Genomic DNA, 18851 nt, shown 5'->3' with positions numbered 1-18851 from the left:
GGAGACTCGGGAGCCTAGCGACCAAGTCCCGGGTCTCCAAGGAGACGAAGCTCCGGCTGCGCGTGATCTTCCTGGATGACAGCGAGCGCACGTTCGAGGTAGAGGTGAGTGAAAGACTGAAATAATAACAATAATAATGTTTATTTATTAGCATTTATTCATAATAATAATAACAATATATATTTAACTGTTCTTGTAATGTCTTTTCTACATTTTAAATATTAGAAAATAAATATTTCACATTATTTCCACATTATTTTTTACTGTTTTCTTATTTTTTTTTCTTATTTTTTATGTATTTTATAATTCTGGGACAATATTAACTCAATAACTATTGTTTTTACTTATAATGTTACATTCTGAGTAGAGCTAGTACAGTACAATCCAACCTGGTGGTCTTCAAACTGGGGTCTGGGGACCAACAAGGGTAGTCGGTCCCCAGCAAAAAAGGAGGAATAAAATATTACATTTTTTATGCTAAATGCTTAAAAACGGGTTCAGTCTTTTATAATGTTTTCAGATATTATTTTCTAACATGTTTAATGAGAGAAATCTGACTTTAAAGTTCCCGTCCAGTCAGAAATCTGTTTCTTCTTGTTCCTACAGTCTGATGTTTGAATGATGTTTGACACTAAAAGGATGTTTTCATCTGCTGAAAGTGGAAAGTTCACTAAAAATAAGATTTTAAAGGGGGCGGGGCCTGCGAGCATGATTTGTGACATCACATATCATGTAGTAATATCCAGTATGAAACTTATACAGTGCACAGACACTGAGACGTTACAGTGGAGGAGGAGACATCTTGTGTCCACAGTCTGCATATATTCTGTCATTTCTATTGAGATAGAAGGAGAAGATGCCTTTTTAAGGATTTTAATGTAAAAGAAACACAGATTATTGTTATATTTATGTCTTAATACATGTCTAAATATGTTATTTTCTTAATTTTATGACCGAAAGTTGATGAATTTAAATTTAATTTAAAACACCTGATACTTCTACAGGTTGCTGATCCATCAGGTGGTTTAATACTTCCCCAGCGTACGAACTATCACAGTTTTCTGACTACAAATTAGAGAAAGTATTAACGACGATTCGGAGTAGGAACTTTTTTATTTTTTATGTATATGTGAATCACCTTCATGCACAAACATCAACAGTAGAAGTAAGTTTACACATAACATTTTTGGTTGGTCCAACTATGAAGCTTCAGTGCAAGTTTTTCTTTACCTGTAGTCTAAAAAAAAAGGATCTTTTCAACTCAAGAACAATAAGTTAGGGATTTCAGATCCTCATAATTCTTGATGCACACATATTCTGCACTGTTATAATCTAGATTCAGAAAGAAAACATAATCTGTTGCTTCTTCGTGGTTTAGTATTTCCACTGTGCAGACCTGAGAGACATTTTTATAATGTGTAACAGGATAAAATGGGAATACTGGACCAAGAAAAGTGAGGAATTATGAGGATCAGAAATTCCTAATCTGTTGTTCTAGAGGTGTTTTTTTAAGTATGTTGAGAAAAATGTATGAAAAATTATGTGTTATATTAAAAGCTTGTTACCACTGGATTCAAAACAACATTAATGTCAATAAATAACAAAGAAATAATCAGATTCAGTGTAAATCAGATTATTTAACATGTCAAATAAATGTTAAACTTAATTTTTTCTTCCGAACTGCAACAGAGGAGTTAAAGTAAACAAAGAGAATTAAATGTTTTTTATTAAATAACACTAAATGGACTGTGTTTGTTTATTAAAACACGAACATTAACAGGATGTCCTCCGACTGTAGAACATCTGCGAGATGTGTGAACAGCTGGATGTTAAAGTCTCTGCTGTCTATGAACCGTCGTGTGTTTTTTACTCTGCAGCTCCGGAAAAAAGCAGAGCCGGACGTTTTCAACATGGTGACGTCGCCTGCGAGGCAGTAACGCAATCTAAAAAGAGACCTTCCACTGTGTGTGTGTGTGTGTGTAAGTGTGTAAGTGTGTGTATTTGTGTGTGTAAGTGTGTGTGTGTCTTGCAGTATTGTGTTAGCAAAGTAGCTCCATTTTCCACGCCCATGCTTTCTCTGGCGCTTTCCCAGCGGCCTCTGGGACATTAGTAGCATCTTTATAGGGGGAGGAGGAGGAGGAGGAGGAGGAGGGATGAAGAAACGATAAAAGAGAGGAAGAAAAAAAGAAAGGAAGAATGGATGGATGGATGGATGGATGGATGAGAGGCAAAAATAAACTGTACCCACCCGGTGACAAATATAGTGCATCTGGTAAACAGGGGAGGTAATAAATGTGTGTGACAGAACAAACGCACATTCCAACTCTAAAGATTCAACAGTGTGTGTGTGTGTGTGTGTGTGTGTGTGTGTCAGATATTGTAACGTATAAATAAGACTCACAATCAACTTTCTCAGCTCTGATTGGTTGTTGATGTTCAGGCCCGGTGGATTCTTGCGGATGCCGTTCGGAGCACTCGGACGAACCTGATAATTTCACAGATTATTTGTCTCATGTTCTACTGTATTAAAGTGAAAGTTACATCAAATATGACATAAAGTTATTCTTTATAAAAGTTACCGACTGCAGCTTTAATGATGGATACAAACAGACTTACAGGCAAAGGAACATGGCAACAAAGAAGCAAAAGATCTGACAACTGACTGAGGATTAGGGGGCTGGTTTGGTTTACGTGCTGCATGAGTTTTGGTTCGTTTGGTGGGGTCGATATCTACTGTGTTAAACTCCGCCGACAACGATGCTAATCCAAACCCTGACTAAACAATTTCACCATTAATGCATCACAACTTTCTGCACACTGGCGCCAAGAGACGCTGGAGGTCACTCCAGAGTTTGGGGTGATGGGTTTATATAATGACATTATTCTAAATGCAGGATCATTAACAACATTTTACACAGATGTTCTAACTTTTTAGTGGATAAAACGGATAAAAAAACAAAGCAAAAACTCTTTTTAGCCATTAATACCAGTGTACACATGTTTAAAAACAGAGTCATTATAAGATTAAACTTTTTTACGACTAATGGATTTAACACATTTGTAGGTACATGTTGTCTCTTTACAAGCCACTCCCACCTTAAGGCTAATTGGTTTGGAATGACACTTAAAGGACGGGTGTGAAGGATTTAGTGCCGTCTGTCAGTAAAGTGGCAGATTACAACCATTCGAATACAGCTCAGCCTTCCAAGAGTGTAGAAGTATTATACACTAATAAAAACATACCTCTGAATATAAGATTATATTTAAGACAATAGCTCTTCATAAATGTTACACACTGCACCTTTAATGTGGCGGACCCGCCATGTGACAACATTTCAACCAACAAGATGCTATCTTGAAATGCTAAGCTAAATACAGCAGTTTTTTTTTTTAATAGTTCATCTTTAAACTTTATTTAAAAGGACAGTTGATAATCAGCAGATTGGACAGTAAAGTTTTCCTCTCAATCTGCTCCGTTGTTCTGGGGGCGGCCGTTTGTTTCCAGTAATCATCGGTTAGGCCTGTGCTCTCTTTATAATCGCTAACAGCTGCTCTGTCCCTCCTCTTCCTCCCTCTCTCTCTCTCTCTCATGACAAGTTAATGAGGGACGCCCAGTGACCCCCGACGGAGTGCTAAACACCGGCTAGCAGACAGCAAACACTAAAAAAAAAAACATGTGTCGCTGCAGTGAGGGAACAACAGCAGCTCAGTAATTAGAGACACGAGAGAGAGAAAAACAATCTTTATTAATATATTTTTCTTTACTTAAAAGGGCTAAAATCTATAATATATAAATAATATAAGTTATACAAGATTTAATTTCACTCTAAAAGTACAAACACCACACTGAAAATAAAAAAGTAAAAGCAGCTTTGTTACTGTACTTCAGTATTTATATTTTAACCATAAAACCAAGTCTGTGACTATACATCACCGATAATTTTCCACCTTTATTCCGGATATGAGAACACATATTCCGAATTTAGCGTTTTCCGATTAAGATGTGAGATATGTCGATATTATTCGAGTTTTAGAAGCAGTGTTCGGCTAGTTCACTCGAAAAATTTAATAGTATTATAGTAATATTATTACTTTACTTCTTACTCACTGCCTACAGGGATTAGTTACACTATAAGTTATATTACTTTTCTGCTACTCACCACAAAATTGGTCCCTTTTCCCCAAAATTAGACTTAACAACGATAAAAATCAGTTAAAATCCAGTTTTTGTTGGTAAAATCTAAGTAATGTTAATATTTCCATCTTCCAAACTCCACAATTATAAAAAAATAAATCCATGGATGTGATTGGATTGTTGGATTTCAAACTAGTAGGGGGGTTATCACTGAAAGGTATTAGTAATTAGTTACACTACCAGTTACTGGTGGAATATTATTACTTTTTAAAATTATTATTACTACTATTATTCAGTTTATGGGCTCAATTTCAGTCATTCTGACCCAGATTGTAGTGACTAGTTTATAGGGCAGTATAATGAGCCTTATTGACCCGATTGACATTGTGTGAATACTATGAATACAATAATAAAAACATACATATGAATATTATATTACATTTCTGCCAACAGATCCTCCTAAATGTTACACACTGGACCTTTAAGCTTCACAATATGTATATCTGTTTGTATTATCCTGCCTTTAGCAAGTGGAGAGTTTCTTCCTCATTCACAATTAAATCTTTATTTGTGTGTAACTGAGCTTCTATTGACTCGTTAACAGCAGTGAAACGCAGCACGGCAGGAGGACAGGAAGTCTTTTTCTAGTTCACATTGAAACCAATGGACCTCATTTGACCTATAACAGTGAAATTACACAAACTCTCATTATGGAAAGAGAAAATTGATCCACACCACGCAGTCCAGGCTCCCCCGAGTGTTCAGTTTTAAGAGAGTCTCAATTAAAAAATCCAATTATCCTTCTTACTTTAATTCTCTCTCTCTGTCTCAGCAAAGGGTTTTAGGCGCCGACTTCTTCAATAAAGTGTGCGGACATCTGAAGCTGCTGGAGAAAGAGTACTTCGGACTGGAGTTCAGACACCACAGCGGGAACTACGTAAGAAAGTCAAACACACATGAACACACACACGCAGGCAGAATATTTTAATTTCTTTTGCCATAAAACCGCCTTGTCTCTGTTGCAGGTGTGGTTAGAGCTGCTGAAGCCGCTGGTCAAACAGATTAAATGTGAGTCAAAGGAAGTTTCTCTTCACTTTCACAAGAAGAAATGTAATTTGTAAAGGATGGAGGAAGTCAGGTTCGACTGATGTTTGAACAAACTGTCACAGTTCCTTCAAATAAATGCATTTTTGTCTCATTTATATATATTTATATATAAAATGTGCACAGTGTCCTCCTGAAGGCACTAAAATTATCTTGTTAATGAAGGGAGTTCTGTAAGAAGGAGATATGGTCTCCAAATTACAGCTACTGTTTTAAAAAATGTACATTGTTTTACTGATTAGGTTGAAATCTGAAAGTATTTTAAATGTGTTTTATTTTGCTGATGATGAAGTTGTGATTCCTTAAAACGTGTATGTCTTCGAAAAGGCTGCTTTACCTGTTTGAACAGCAGTTAAAATGGCCAGGAAACGTTAATTTAAGCCCAAATTTGCTGTTTTTCTTTGTTTTTAACTGGTTATGTACAGTCTCGGTTTAATACTGATGCCTTTGTATGACAAAAACAAACAAAAAAGACCATCAGCGAGAACATTGGATATTTCTATATAGTTATTCTCAATGCCACATCAGACTCTGTTGAATTCACCTCATTGCTGCTTCTGTATCTGTAATATTTCCTTTTCCTTTTCTTTTCTGTCTGTCAGACACCAACGATCTCTTCTTCAGGTTTATAGTAAAGTTCTTCCCACCAGATCCTGGACAACTGAAAAGAGGCCTCACCAGGTAACTTATTCATGTTTTCTTCTTTTCACCAGACTTCTTTTCACCGTTCACACTTTCTAGAAATCAATGAATCATACACTGTCCTATTGTGTGTGTGTGTGTGTGTGTGTGTGTGTAGGTATCTTTTTGCCTTACAGATAAAGCAGGATTTGTCCAACGGCAGTCTGACCTGTCATGACAACAGCGCCGCCCTGCTGGTTTCTCACATACTGCAGTGTAAGCTTTAAAAACCATGTAATGTCTATAATGTAGACATCGTTATAGTACTTGAGACGTTTTAAGTACAAATTCAAGGTACTTTACCATTTTATTATGTCATCACTACATTAATCCAACAACTTTACTTACTAGTTACTTTACAGATTATAATTTAGTGCCCTTACTTCTTACTGCCACCTCTGGAAAAGCTAAAAATAACTTAAATGCCCCAAAGCAAGTTCAGTTTTTGGACCTCAGTATTTCTAAAACCCTGCTTACAGAAATGGTGGTGAGCACCTCCTAAACAACTGCGTAACTGCGTCTCTGTGTAAACTCATAGCTAGCTTAATGCTACGCAAACAGCACCGAAAATGTCCTTGTTAAAAAGGATAATAAATGGGAAAAGAATTAGGGTTAAAGTTGTGTTTAATTAGGGTACCGACACATTTTCTGGTTTAATTCAGGCAGTGATTGGGATGTAAAGATAATTTTAACCAATATAACAAAAGAAATGCTTCTGAAATACGTTACCTAGTGTAGCTTTAAGAGGAGAAAATACTTTATGTTGAGGCTTTATAAAAAAAAACGTATAATTTCAATGCAAGAGTTTTAAGTCAACAAAAATGTTTGTCGACCAATAATCTTTTTTTTAGGTAATTTACTTTTCTTATTTAGAAAAGAGTTTTAGAATCTACATTTCAAAAATTGTTGAGCTATGAAGAACATTTTCCATTATTATGGTGTTTGAAATTAAATTCAGCTAAATGCTAAAACAACAAAATATTTTGAAAAATTTTGCTTTCAAAACTTAAAGATTCAAGTTTTTCTGAAAAGGAAAAGTAAATAATCATTATAATTAGTTTATATTCAAATTTTGGAGTTTGAGTTTGGCTTGAGTTTTCTCCTAGTAATTTACCACTCTCGTCAATATCTGAGGAAGAATCTACTTTATTTTAATTGAATGACGATAGCTAGAAACAGAGAGATAAAAGACAGATGAATGAATCCTGGGACTGTTCAGAGTTGGTTTATGTACATGTAAACATTGTTTTATCAGTCTTGTTTTTCTCTATGTGTGTTGCAGCAGAGCTAGGGGACTTTGACGAAGAGCTGGACTGTCACCACTTAGAGATGAAGCAGTACGTCCCCAACCAGGAATATCTAGACCACAAGATCATCAAGTTTCACAAGAAACACAGGTACATTTAGGGACTGCTGTGAGGAAGCATTTCACCCCGAATAAATCACACCCATTGATGTTTGTTTGCACTTTTCATTCAGTCACTCTCTCTCCTTTCTCCCTTTCTCTCTCTCTCTCTGTAGAGGTGCATCTCCAGCGGACTCCGATATCCACCTGCTGGAGGTGGCAAGGAAGCTGGACATGTACGGGATCAGGCCTCATGCCGCCCACGACGGGGAGGGAATGAGGATCAACCTGGCCGTCACGCACTCTGGAGTACTGGTCTTTCAGGTGTGTGGTTGATGGTCTCGGCTATAGTTAGTCCAGAGCATCGACTTAAAGATGGACAACATGACAGCTCTCCAAAAGTGAAGCCAAAACATCGTGATACCCACCCGGTGGCTGACTGCAGTTTAGGTCATAAAGCCTGCTGACTCCATAGTCAAATAAATGTTTCCCAAAGATGGTTTCTGTCATTTTAAGTAGTTCTTATCACACTGATGTATGTTCAAGTATTAATTTTTTACAAATAAGTTGGGGGTTTTTGAAGCTATAAAAGGGGGTTTCACGTCATGATTGATAGCTGAGCCCCAAGTCGATACCACGGCTCCGACCCCGGCTCCGAATGACCAGCACAAGATGGCGGCTGTGTCCGGGATATTTTGGCTTCATTTCTGTACAGTGGAAGGAAGTGGAGAAGTTAATGCTCCAGAGTGAAATATCTCAACCACTATTGGTTAAAATTGTGTAAATTTGGTGCAGACATTCAGAGTATCCAAAGGATTAATCCCAAAGACTTTGGTGACCCCTTGACTTTTTATCCAGCGCCATCAACAGACCAAACTCTAACACTGAATTGATCATTTTCTCCTGTGCTTTCTAGGGAAACACCAAAATCAACACGTTCAGCTGGGCAAAAATCCGCAAGCTGAGCTTCAAGCGCAAATACTTCCTCATCAAACTACACGACAAAGTTGGGGTGAGGACCTGACCTTTTAAACTCCCTGGATGTTGTTGGAAGTTGTGTGACTGCATTTGTTCAATACTCACATGTACTGTATGTGTTGTCCATCTCAGCCGTCTTGTAAGGACACACTAGAGTTCTCGATGGCCAGTCGAGATGTGTGTAAGTCCTTCTGGAAGACCTGCGTAGAGTACCATGCCTTCTTCAGACTGGCAGAGGAACCGAAGACGATACAAAAAACCCTGCTGTCCAGTAAGGGCTCCAGCTTTAGATACAGGTAAACACAATGTACTGTACTAAATGCTGAAAGAGGATGTTGTTGAGTTAGTATCTGAAGTAGTATTTGTTTGTGTGGCAGCGGACGGACGCAAAAACAGCTGCTGGAGTGTATGGGATCAGGGGAGAAGAAGCCTTCGCACTTTGAGAGGTGAGAATAACTTATCAAGCCCCTCGGTCCAAAATCAATTAAAGATCATCAGTGCAGACAGTGCCCTGATCCATCAAGAACCACCAGAGGAGATTTAGGCCCCCTTAGCATTGATGCTCAAAGGTTTTGAACTTGTGGAGGGATGGCAAACCCCAACAGGATGCTAAATATGTAATTTAGTGCCTAAAATAGACATTTGGGTACCACCACCTCTGATAAGCATGGCTGTACTCACCACTGTGAGCACCAAAGTCCAGTCCTCACAGTGGTGATACCAATACCTTGGTAGGTACCCACAGCTTTTGTTGTCCAATTCAGGCATTAATCTCAATTGATCAAGGACCAAAATGGTGTTAACTGTGTCTCTAGTTTACTCACTCTTGACAAACAGATACAAGAGTACAATAGTTGTGGAGGGTTAAGGGTCAAAGCCAAACCACACTGGTAAAGGAAGACAAGAACATTATCCTGTTGGTTAATAATATATTAACCTCCTAAAACCCAATGTAACCTCACCCCTAACCCCTGACCCACCCACACCATTGTAACCCTAAGCTTGGGGGTGGTGGGCAGGTGGGTTTTAACAGGTTAAAGAAACATTTGGAGGTAGATAGAGGTTTTTTCTTCTCATCTGTATATATAATTTGGCCTTGTTACCTTCTTGCTCCTCATCCAGGACCTACTGTCAGTCAGACTACGATCCCAGACAGTGTCGCTCCTCTCCGGATCTCCTCACGGACGTCTCCAAACAAGTAATAAAAATACTATTTAGTCATTTTTCAAGCAAAAAGCTAAATTTTTGCTGCTTTTCTTTGTTTTACTTTTAGTAAATTGAATATTTGGGGCTTTTAGATGCTTTCAGACAAATAGGCAATCATCTAATGTTTGTGTGTCTTACCTCCTTAGTTGTACGAGCACTCCTACCCGTATCCTCGTTCGAGTCACGCCTTGGCGGTCCGCAGTCAGGATGAGTTGGACCCACATCACCGAGGTGTAGACGACATCGAAATCGGTGGAGGAGGGGCTAGACGCAGTCAATCGTCCGGTGAGGTAACCCAGAGGATGCGCCCTCTCTCACAAGTCGCTCCCCATTCTCATTCCCTAAGCGCCTCGCCCAAGATGAGATCTGCCTCCACATCTGTGGTGGAGGACACGAGGGGGGGACGGATCGCGGGGCAGCGCCAAGCACAAAGGCTAGCCGGTGTCTACGGCAACCGGTCACGCCGTCGACCCAATCCCCAACCGCATCCGGATGCTGCTCAGCAGTTGGTTCTTCTCTACCCAAACAGTCCGGCGTACCAGTATCACCCCATCCTCCCGACATTCTCATTAGCCGGTTCCTCGCCTCTCAGCCGACACCCTTACCTGACAGACTACGTCGCCGTTTCCTCACTGGAGCGTTTCCCGCAGGCGAGGAGGCGGGATTATGTGACAATGGATGGCCTGTCGCGGCCGTCTTTCTACCCACTGAGCCACGATTCGCCGTCCCACTCACCAATCAGGAGGAACCTGCGTCCCTCTGGCTCTAGCGGGCTTGGATTGGCGAGGGTTTATCAGCCAGGAAGCAATGGAGCAAGGCTACTGGGTGTCGGCCATACGGAGGCAGGGCATTACAGCGATGACTCCAACTTCCTCCCAGGGTTGCCTCGCCGTGTAGCTAGCCAACCAGATGTCAAGTTTCACCTATCGAGGGGCTCTAACCCCGCCTCTGAGTTCCGTCCCCTTGGTTACTACCCTCATCTGACACGCCCCTCCAGACCCACCTACCTCCCTCTAAACTCCTCCCCTCTGCCCGAACGACCCACCTCGCTATGCATGATCGGCGGCACCACGGGAAGCTACAGTGACTCCGACTCGGAGGTTTTCTATCCGTATTACTGCCCCCCACCCCCGCTGGGGAAACTGGCACGGCCCGCCGGACTAGCCAGGATGAGGTTTTCCTCTGGGAGCCTCCAATTGGACGAGGAGGAAGAAGAGGGGGAGGAGGAAGAGGAGGAGGATGGAGCGGTGAAAGAAAAGAAAGAGTTAAAAAGTGAAGAAGAGAAGAAAGAAAAGAAAAGAGATGAAACTAAAGGTGCTGCAAAGATTACTGAAGTCACACTGTAGATAGAAACATGGACACGTGCAAAGGTTCATGATACGATCACAGAATGGTTTTAAACACTGCTCAATTGTAATAAATGTGATGGCTTCATGAGAAATGTATAGTTTTTGTTTTTTTAGGTGTGCTGGCAGATGAAATGTACTGTTTTTGCCTTGTTTTTAGCAAAAAGTAGTTATGGGAACAAGCTAGCAAACTTTAAATTATATCTACGTAGCCCTCCTAGCTGACCATGCAAGGTCAAACAAGCTGTACTAACCTCAAAAACTGACCTCGCTGTTACTGAAGCCATGAAGAAATAACAGCTGTACGACACCAGCAACAAGCCTCTGGGTTGTAAAGCTGTCTCTGTAGGAATCAGGTGTTAAGACGTCCTCATTTTCTTCTACTGGGCAAAGACGTCTGCCTTGTGCTAGCAGAAATGTACATGCGAGGTTTAAAATTGAAGACAAAAAAAAAGTTTTTTTACAACTTTGGTCTAATTTTTGTATATTCCCAATTATGGCTTAATTGTTCTAGGGCTAGGGGCATTTTATCTATCTCATCATCTATCGTATCAGCTAGATGGGGCAAGAAAGACAACTGTTTTGACTTTGATACAAGTCTTGTCGGTGTGATGTGTGTGTAAGGTTGGAAAACTTTCTGGGTGATGTAACTGGGTATTAATGTGTTATTTTATATGAATGGTTCGTGTGAATTCTATAGAAAATGAATGAATTTTTTGTTTTGTTTATACAAAGCAACTGCATTTGTGAATAAAGGATTACACAAGAAATGTAATTGTGGTCAAATGAATACAATAAAACAAGAAAAATTTAACTGGTATGTTAAATGTTTGGGTTATTTCACCCAAGCAATCAGATTATATTTGATTATTTAAGACACAAATATAAAATAAAGACATAGTTGAAGCACAAAATGATTCTCAATCAAACTTAAATATTTATTCATAAAACTCTAAGTCCCGCTACAAAAAAAAAGAGTACATTTCAGTAAAATCTTACATCTTTCATTTTACATTCCCCCCCCTCAACAAGCAGTCATATCCCTTATGATATATAAAAAGACAAAAATATACAATGACCAGGTTTTATAGTGTCTTTGGTACAAACTATCAGTAATACTTTCGATTACAGTTCCCCATCGTGCTCTCGAAAAGGAACCCGTGCTGCTTTTCAACGTTGGGTTTTTAAAAACAACGTCCTTTACACATCGAGCATTACTTTAAGAATCAACTCCTCAGACACAAGTTGACAGTCCCCAACAATGTTTTCCCAAAACTTGACGCATATTGACGAAGGACACAGTCTTTTCGTGAGTGAGTGGACGACCCCTGTGCTATAATTGTGCCTTGCTTGCAGATTCTGGACATTTTTAATTTTTAATTTTATTGCAAACAGAACTACACAGATTCCATTAAATTAATCCCAGAATAAAACCTTAACCAACAGTCGAGTTACGTACCTACAAACCAAAAAGTCTTCATTTCCACCATTTTTCCTACCCAATTTTGATGCCAACGGTTGAGGAATGTTAGCAAAAACAAGTAACAGCACTGATTTATTCAAACAGAAGCCATTTTAAACATTTAGGTTATAACTTATATATATATATATTTAAATAGATTAATTAACTTGAGGATTTACACATATTTAGTATTTAAATTTAGCTACAACAACAATTAGCTAGCTAGCTTACTTGTTAGCAAGCTACTAGCGGTCCCAAAAAATGAGTAAAAACTTTATTTTAAACAGGTTTTCACTGGGGAAACTTAGATTTTAGATGATTTAACAGCATTTATCAGCTAAACTGAACATTGGATGTGTTTTGAGAGCTGACCTTGACTGAATCCTGGGATCAGGGAACTGCAATTTAAAGCATTACTGAAGACAACAACAACAAATAACGTAATATTGGCATATGATCTGTCTCAAGTGCTACTGAACAAACATATAGACATCTACAAAGTCAAGGCAAGTCATGACACAAAACATACCACTGCTGATGGACAAGAACCCTCTTTTACATCTTTCTGTGTGCGGTTAGCAACAAAATGACTCGTAGCATAAATAATTAAGGCACATGATGGTAATTTGGAAAACATAACTAAAGCAAAATCAGGGACTTAAGTTTGAAGTCTGACTACAAATTGGTCAGAAAGAAACAAAAAAAAAGGAGAAGTTTGTGACCTTAAAAAAACCACAAATCTAATCTAAGACCAATTGATCGAAGGATGCAGCTGCTTTTGGGGCTAACTCTGGGAGAAAAAAGGCCTTCAACCAGCAGCAGTGAATAGATATATATATATATAGTGTATATATTACATTAGTAGTGTGTGTGTGTGTGTGTGTGTGTATGTGTGTATATTGTGTGTGTGTACAAGCGAGGAGACATCGCACAGCAAATCTCCTTCGTGTCCGATCATCCAGCAGCGTCACCGTACGGAGACACAGTCTCTCTTCACATAGCGTACTTCCTTTTATTTATTTATTTATTTATTTTTATTATTTATTGGGATCCATCCGTCCTTCAGTTGGTCGTAAATCTGTGAGAAAGAGAGTAAACAAATTATCTGATGGAGGAAGACGGAGATATAAATATATATACAGAGGGTAAGAAAGAGGAGACGTATTTAGAAAATGGTGGACGTACTTCTGGTACCTGGCAATGATATGTGTGACCATCCTGTCTGTGATGCCTGGACAGACTTCTTCAGCTAATCGGATGTTGCGTTCGAGCTCCTCAATAGCCAATCGTTGCTCAGAGTGCTCCTTGTGCTGCTGCTTCAACTACAGAAAGAGGAAAAATAAACATTTCTGCACCTTTAAATGACCCGAAGGAGGAGTTTACAGTTTACAATTGATCCTTCTTAAGGTAAGAGTCAGAATCAGAGTCGGGTTTATTTCCGTAGGTTTCCACATGCAAGGAATTTGCCTTGGTATACTGGTGTGTTACAGTAAACATAGAGCATATAAATAAAGATAAAAAAAGATCAATTCTAGCAAATACTGACCTCAGTGAAGACGGGAGAGATGACCGTGGTGAGACTGGCAGATTTACTCAGCTGATCTTGACCCTGCACCGACGAAGAGGAGGAGGAGGAAGAGGTGGATGTTGAGTTGAGGTGCATGAAACAGGAAACAGGATATCAAACATTAAGCTTTTTATTAAGTTTACAAAATGAGAAACTAGTTTAAAATCTTGTCCTTTTATCACTTTATTAAATCCATTAAATTCCTCATATACACTCAAAGAAATGTTACCAGTTAAACGTTTGTTCAAAAGAAAAAATCAAATGAGAAAGAAAAGCTGTTTCTGAAGTAGACTCATTAAAAAAGCCCTGGAGGGATGATGTCCTGTTGTTAGTATAAAAAACATGCAACATGTAAGACAATCTTCACAAAGTAACTCTACTTTTATGATTTTTGCCGAAATGCACTAAAATAGCAGTAAATTGTAGTAAATATCCATAATATACGTCGATTTTCAGCATAATTAAGTGTTTTTTGGGGTTTAGTTACTCTTTAATACTTGTAATGTAATTTATGCAATAAAACAAAATGTGAGAATCGCTTAAGCTTATGTTAACCACAGACTTTATGTCATGCGTATTAATCCACTGACTCTCATTTACACAGACGATTACTGACCGTTCCATTGAGCACCTTCCTGCCCTCCGTCTTCTTCTTACGGACGGTGGTGAAGGACCACTCAGGGGACTCGCTGTTCTCCTTATTACTGGACTCACTTTACACACATAAAAAAAAGACTTATGGTCAACACATATGTGCTTCTCTGCTGCTTGTCTACATATATTTTAGATCTCTCAACATCCAGGATTGTAAAACAGTGATGGCGTTACCTGTCGGAGTCGTCAGAGCTGCTGTCGCTGTGGCCCTCCTCCTTCCACCTCCTGTATCTGTCGATCAGCTCGCTGAGGTAGGACGTCTTCTTACAGTGTTTGACGATGAACTTGTGTTTGAGGAGCTCTTTGGCTGTGGGACGCTGCACGAAGAGAAATAAAAGTTATTAGAAGTGGAAACTGAACTTATCTTAAATACAGGAGAAAAGAGGAAATATGAGGCAGAAAATGGAGATGTTAGTCCACCAGGGGGCAGCAAACTGCAGCTACAATCATACATTTATTCCACTCAAACCTGCTCAAAACTATATAAAATTAAATTCTTATAAAGTAATAAAAACTATTCAAACACAGTAAAATCAAGTGAATTATATACAAAATTTGTATTTTCTTGTACTTGTGAATCAAATTCCTGGTCCTAATACTTTTGTTTTTTGTGTTTTCTTTTATTTTTTTTTATCATTTTCCCTCAATATCACTCACACAAACTGTAACCTCTCAGAAAACCTTAATATTTCTAACACATATTTATGTTTTTGCATAATTAATACAAATATAAAACCAGATCCTTCACCAAGTAAAGGTACCAATACCACAATAGAAAATACTAAATTAAAGTAGGTATCTTTTAAAATTATTAAAACTACTTGATCAAGAATGTTTTAAGTTAAAACATTGAACTTGTTTCGCTTTTTTGAGTAAAATAAAGGTATATGGTTTCACAGAAGCTGCAATTTTAAAGGTAAAATGTGACAAAACTTGTATATTTTGGTACAACAGACCTCAACAGATGTCTCATTATATTATTTTAACAGTTTTTAAAATGAAAATTACGATGCAAAAATGATTATTCACACATATCGCACAAATAAACGACAGATTTAATCTTTTACAATATGCTGTATCTAATATTCCAGGTGGTTTTTATGTAGAATAACTCATAACTATGACTGTCGGATGAATGTATAGGAGTATAAAGAACAGTATTTCCCTCTGAGATCTCGTGGAGTAGAAGTACAAAGTAAAGTATTTTATAAGTGTTTATAGTGAACAATAAGGTTCATTAGAGTGAATCTGTGTCTTACGAAGGTAGGGTCCTTGTTGAGGCAGGCCTCGGTGAACTCTTTGAAGCTCTTGGAGAAATCTCCGCTCAGCGTCGGAGGAGGAGACTTTGGGATGTGGAACAGCACTCGCATCGGATGCATGTCCGAGTTCGGAGGTTCGCCCTTGGCGAGCTCGATGGCCGTGATGCCCAGCGACCAGATGTCGGCCTGGAGAGACAGAACAACGCTGGTTTAGATCACGCTGAAAATGTATGCATTTTGATGGATTTGAGAGCTCACTAAGTGCAGTAAGTGCAGCCAGACAGGAAATAATAAGTTGGGAAATTACAAGTTTGGTAATCTATAACACTGAAAATGAGTCACTCATTACGGTCTACATTCTGACAGGATTCATTTCCACAGGTAGACAATAAGAAACGCTAGTGCAGAGTTCCCTTTGAAGTGTTTTTCTGTTGACTAAGATTTCCTGAGAAGACGACTCGTATCGAGAGACGTTCACACAACCACAGGAAGAGATTGTTTCTTGTGTCACTGCAAATACAACAGCAGTTCCTCCTTTAGTGCAGCTGTGTCGAGTGTGGGAAAGCTTCAAAATACCAAACATGTCAGTACACATTAAATACATTAAAAACCATATAACATTCCTGTAATATGTTGTTTGAATATGAGCCTGCTAAGTATGAGTTACGAGATAAAATGTGACAGTGAGATAGAAAGCAGAGGTCAAACAGGAAGTGCTGGGAAGGACCAGGAGAACCCTTTTCCACTACATTAGCTCTGGTTCTCGAACTGGTTGCGTTCAGGATTCAACAATAAATAATCTTCTTATTAGGAATAAACCTTCCTCCTGTGTGAACGTCAATAGGTGAATGATGGCCTACGCTGCTGTAGAGCTTAAACATCGGTTATACTGGTGATTCTTCTCTAGGAGAGACTGACATGTTCGGAGGAGTTTGAGAAACACTCGTTTAGTCAAATAAGAGGAATTAATATGATCTTAAACTGAATATTTTTGGGTTTTTGATGCAAAAAATATTCAGTTTATAATCATATATAACAGAGAGAAACAGCAAACAAATGACATTTTTTGCTAAATAAATTAACTTAAATGATTAATAGATTATCAAAATTGTCAAAACACACACACACACACACACACACATCTACACACCTACCCAGGCAACAGTACGTGTCAGGAGTCACACAGAATACAAACACACTCAGTCAGGTGGTTTGGATGAGAGTTGTGCAGTTTGTTTGCACTACGGCTTTGACTCCCACCAACCATATGTCAACCTGGGCAACGCACACACGCACACACACACACACACACACAAACACACTCAGAAGTCACACATTCACACAGGTTGAATGTCACGTAGTTTCAACTTGCTCCAATGACCATGTGGCAGCCCAGGTACGGAGCAGACGTTCACACACAAACACACAAATGCACCTACAAACACACAAACACAAACACACACACCAACACACACACACAGCACACACACACACACAAGAGTACCAGTTTCTGCGTAAGCAAGAGAGCATGCTCAAAGGGAACCCGACATTACAAGCAGAAGTCGCTCGCAACTCCCACACTGTGTGAACCTGTTAAATCTACCGCTCCATTACTGTTACAACACTGAACTATATGGGCAGCCTGTACAGGGCGACACGGGGGTCCGAGGGATCCAGGCACACACAACCACCCACCCCCCCACCCACACGAGGCACCACACAAACCTACACTTCATGATGTATTTTACCTACAAAAAAAACCTACAAAAATGTCGCGTGATGGAAAGAGTAAAACAACAGCGCCGGTGGCGTTGAGAAGCATTATAAGCATCGGCACCCAAAAAAAAACTAAACCCGTAGCAGAGAACAGACGTTGCTCTGTGGTTTAAAGTTTCGTGTTTTTTGCGTTTATTTATTTAACCTTTTTGGTCCCATGTTGCTACAGGAGTTTAAACAGTCGACGCTGAGGGTATCAAAAAGTGATAATATACAGTTTGTTTTAGTAGAGGCCCCCCTCAAGCAAGCTCCTGTGACACAAAGCTGGATGGCCCGCGGGGTGCCAGAGACCGGAGACCCAACGCTTGACGAGGAAGAAGCTAAGAAAAAAAAGAAAAACGTGGGAACCGTTTTTTTTAAGTCCGTTGGCGCCACAGTTTTGATGAACCTTAAATAAAAGGTTGGGAAAGGCCACTACGAGCTGACCCTTTCCTGGCTGTTGGACTTCCAATAGTGTTGTCAGGGTTTCCCCACTCGGCGCTCGCGCGCGTATTATGGGAACGAGGCGTTTTATCGTGGCCGTGCTTGGACTGCTGGCTGCCTCTCCCCAGCAGCCGATTTCTCCACCCCGTGGTCGGCCTCAGGAGGAAAGCAAAAATAAATAACAAAACACTAACTTCTTCTAAAGCCTATCAGCCTCTTTCTTTAAAAGAAGATGCCAGAAACGTATATAACCCAGCATCCTTAAGTGACGGCGCCACAATATCAAATTATTAAGTACCTTTTAAAATCTAGCCTGTGAAAACAAGAATCTACGACAGTTTTACGTAATCTGATCCGGGTTAACATATTCCAGGACACAAATCGCTAATAGTTCCAGCAATATAATTGGTCCACATTTCTGTGAAGAAAAAGTACATTAAAATTGAGGACAATAAGTGTATTTTTAAGGGTGAAATGTTGTAAATAAGTTATATGAAAGATTTTCATTTTGGCTTAATTTTGTGCCGTAATAATAATCTATAATTTGGATCTTGTAAATGGAAATCTTTTAAAGTTTAGAAAAATTATAATTTGCAAGATATAAACCCTTAATAGGATGAGAGGCCACGATCTCGTGATAAAACAGCTGCGTCCTGCAATTCAGAAAAAGTCTGACAGTTAAAAAGCAACTGCAAAAAAAATGAGAAATGGAAAACCAAAACTGGAATTATGTCCAATACAATGAAATAATATGAAGTAGGAATTGGGGTTAAAAACAAAAAATTGAAATATGTATATAACACAAGGGAAAAAACTCAATCTCTGATCGCAAATATTGTTTCAAAAACCTATTTGTAGGCAGATTATCAGTTTTTATTGGCTGGCACGTTATTGCGGCAATAACTGAAAATGTTC

At 39.0% G+C, this 18851-nt stretch overlaps 2 protein-coding genes across 2 annotated transcripts in view; one reads left to right on the top strand and one right to left on the bottom strand.

Moving 5' to 3' along the window:
• The window catches only part of LOC118338511 (FERM domain-containing protein 7), an 11395-nt gene extending 600 nt beyond the window's left edge, over positions 1–10795 (top strand). Inside the window, exons 2-13 of the mRNA XM_035675821.1 lie at positions 5–104; positions 4968–5072; positions 5161–5203; positions 5842–5920; positions 6039–6136; positions 7203–7317; positions 7442–7589; positions 8182–8277; positions 8376–8539; positions 8621–8689; positions 9366–9441; positions 9596–10795. Coding sequence (XP_035531714.1) covers positions 5–104; positions 4968–5072; positions 5161–5203; positions 5842–5920; positions 6039–6136; positions 7203–7317; positions 7442–7589; positions 8182–8277; positions 8376–8539; positions 8621–8689; positions 9366–9441; positions 9596–10795 — 2293 coding nt within the window. The remainder of the gene's footprint in view (positions 1–4; positions 105–4967; positions 5073–5160; positions 5204–5841; positions 5921–6038; positions 6137–7202; positions 7318–7441; positions 7590–8181; positions 8278–8375; positions 8540–8620; positions 8690–9365; positions 9442–9595) is intronic.
• A 917-nt stretch (positions 10796–11712) lies between these two features.
• stk26 (serine/threonine protein kinase 26) overlaps positions 11713–18851 on the bottom strand; it is a gene marked incomplete in the record, with an annotated part of 29872 nt that continues 22733 nt past the window's right edge. The window contains 6 exon segments of the mRNA XM_035675202.1: positions 11713–13335; positions 13443–13579; positions 13804–13866; positions 14441–14537; positions 14653–14795; positions 15738–15923. Coding sequence (XP_035531095.1) covers positions 13320–13335; positions 13443–13579; positions 13804–13866; positions 14441–14537; positions 14653–14795; positions 15738–15923 — 642 coding nt within the window.

Source organism: Morone saxatilis, unplaced genomic scaffold, assembly GCF_004916995.1.
Source record: "Morone saxatilis isolate NCDOM2014 unplaced genomic scaffold, NCSU_SB_2.0 Contig4, whole genome shotgun sequence".
NCBI lineage: Eukaryota > Metazoa > Chordata > Actinopteri > Moronidae > Morone > Morone saxatilis.
Note: the sequence above shows the minus strand (reverse complement) of the source record. Positions and strands in the feature narration are given on the sequence as shown.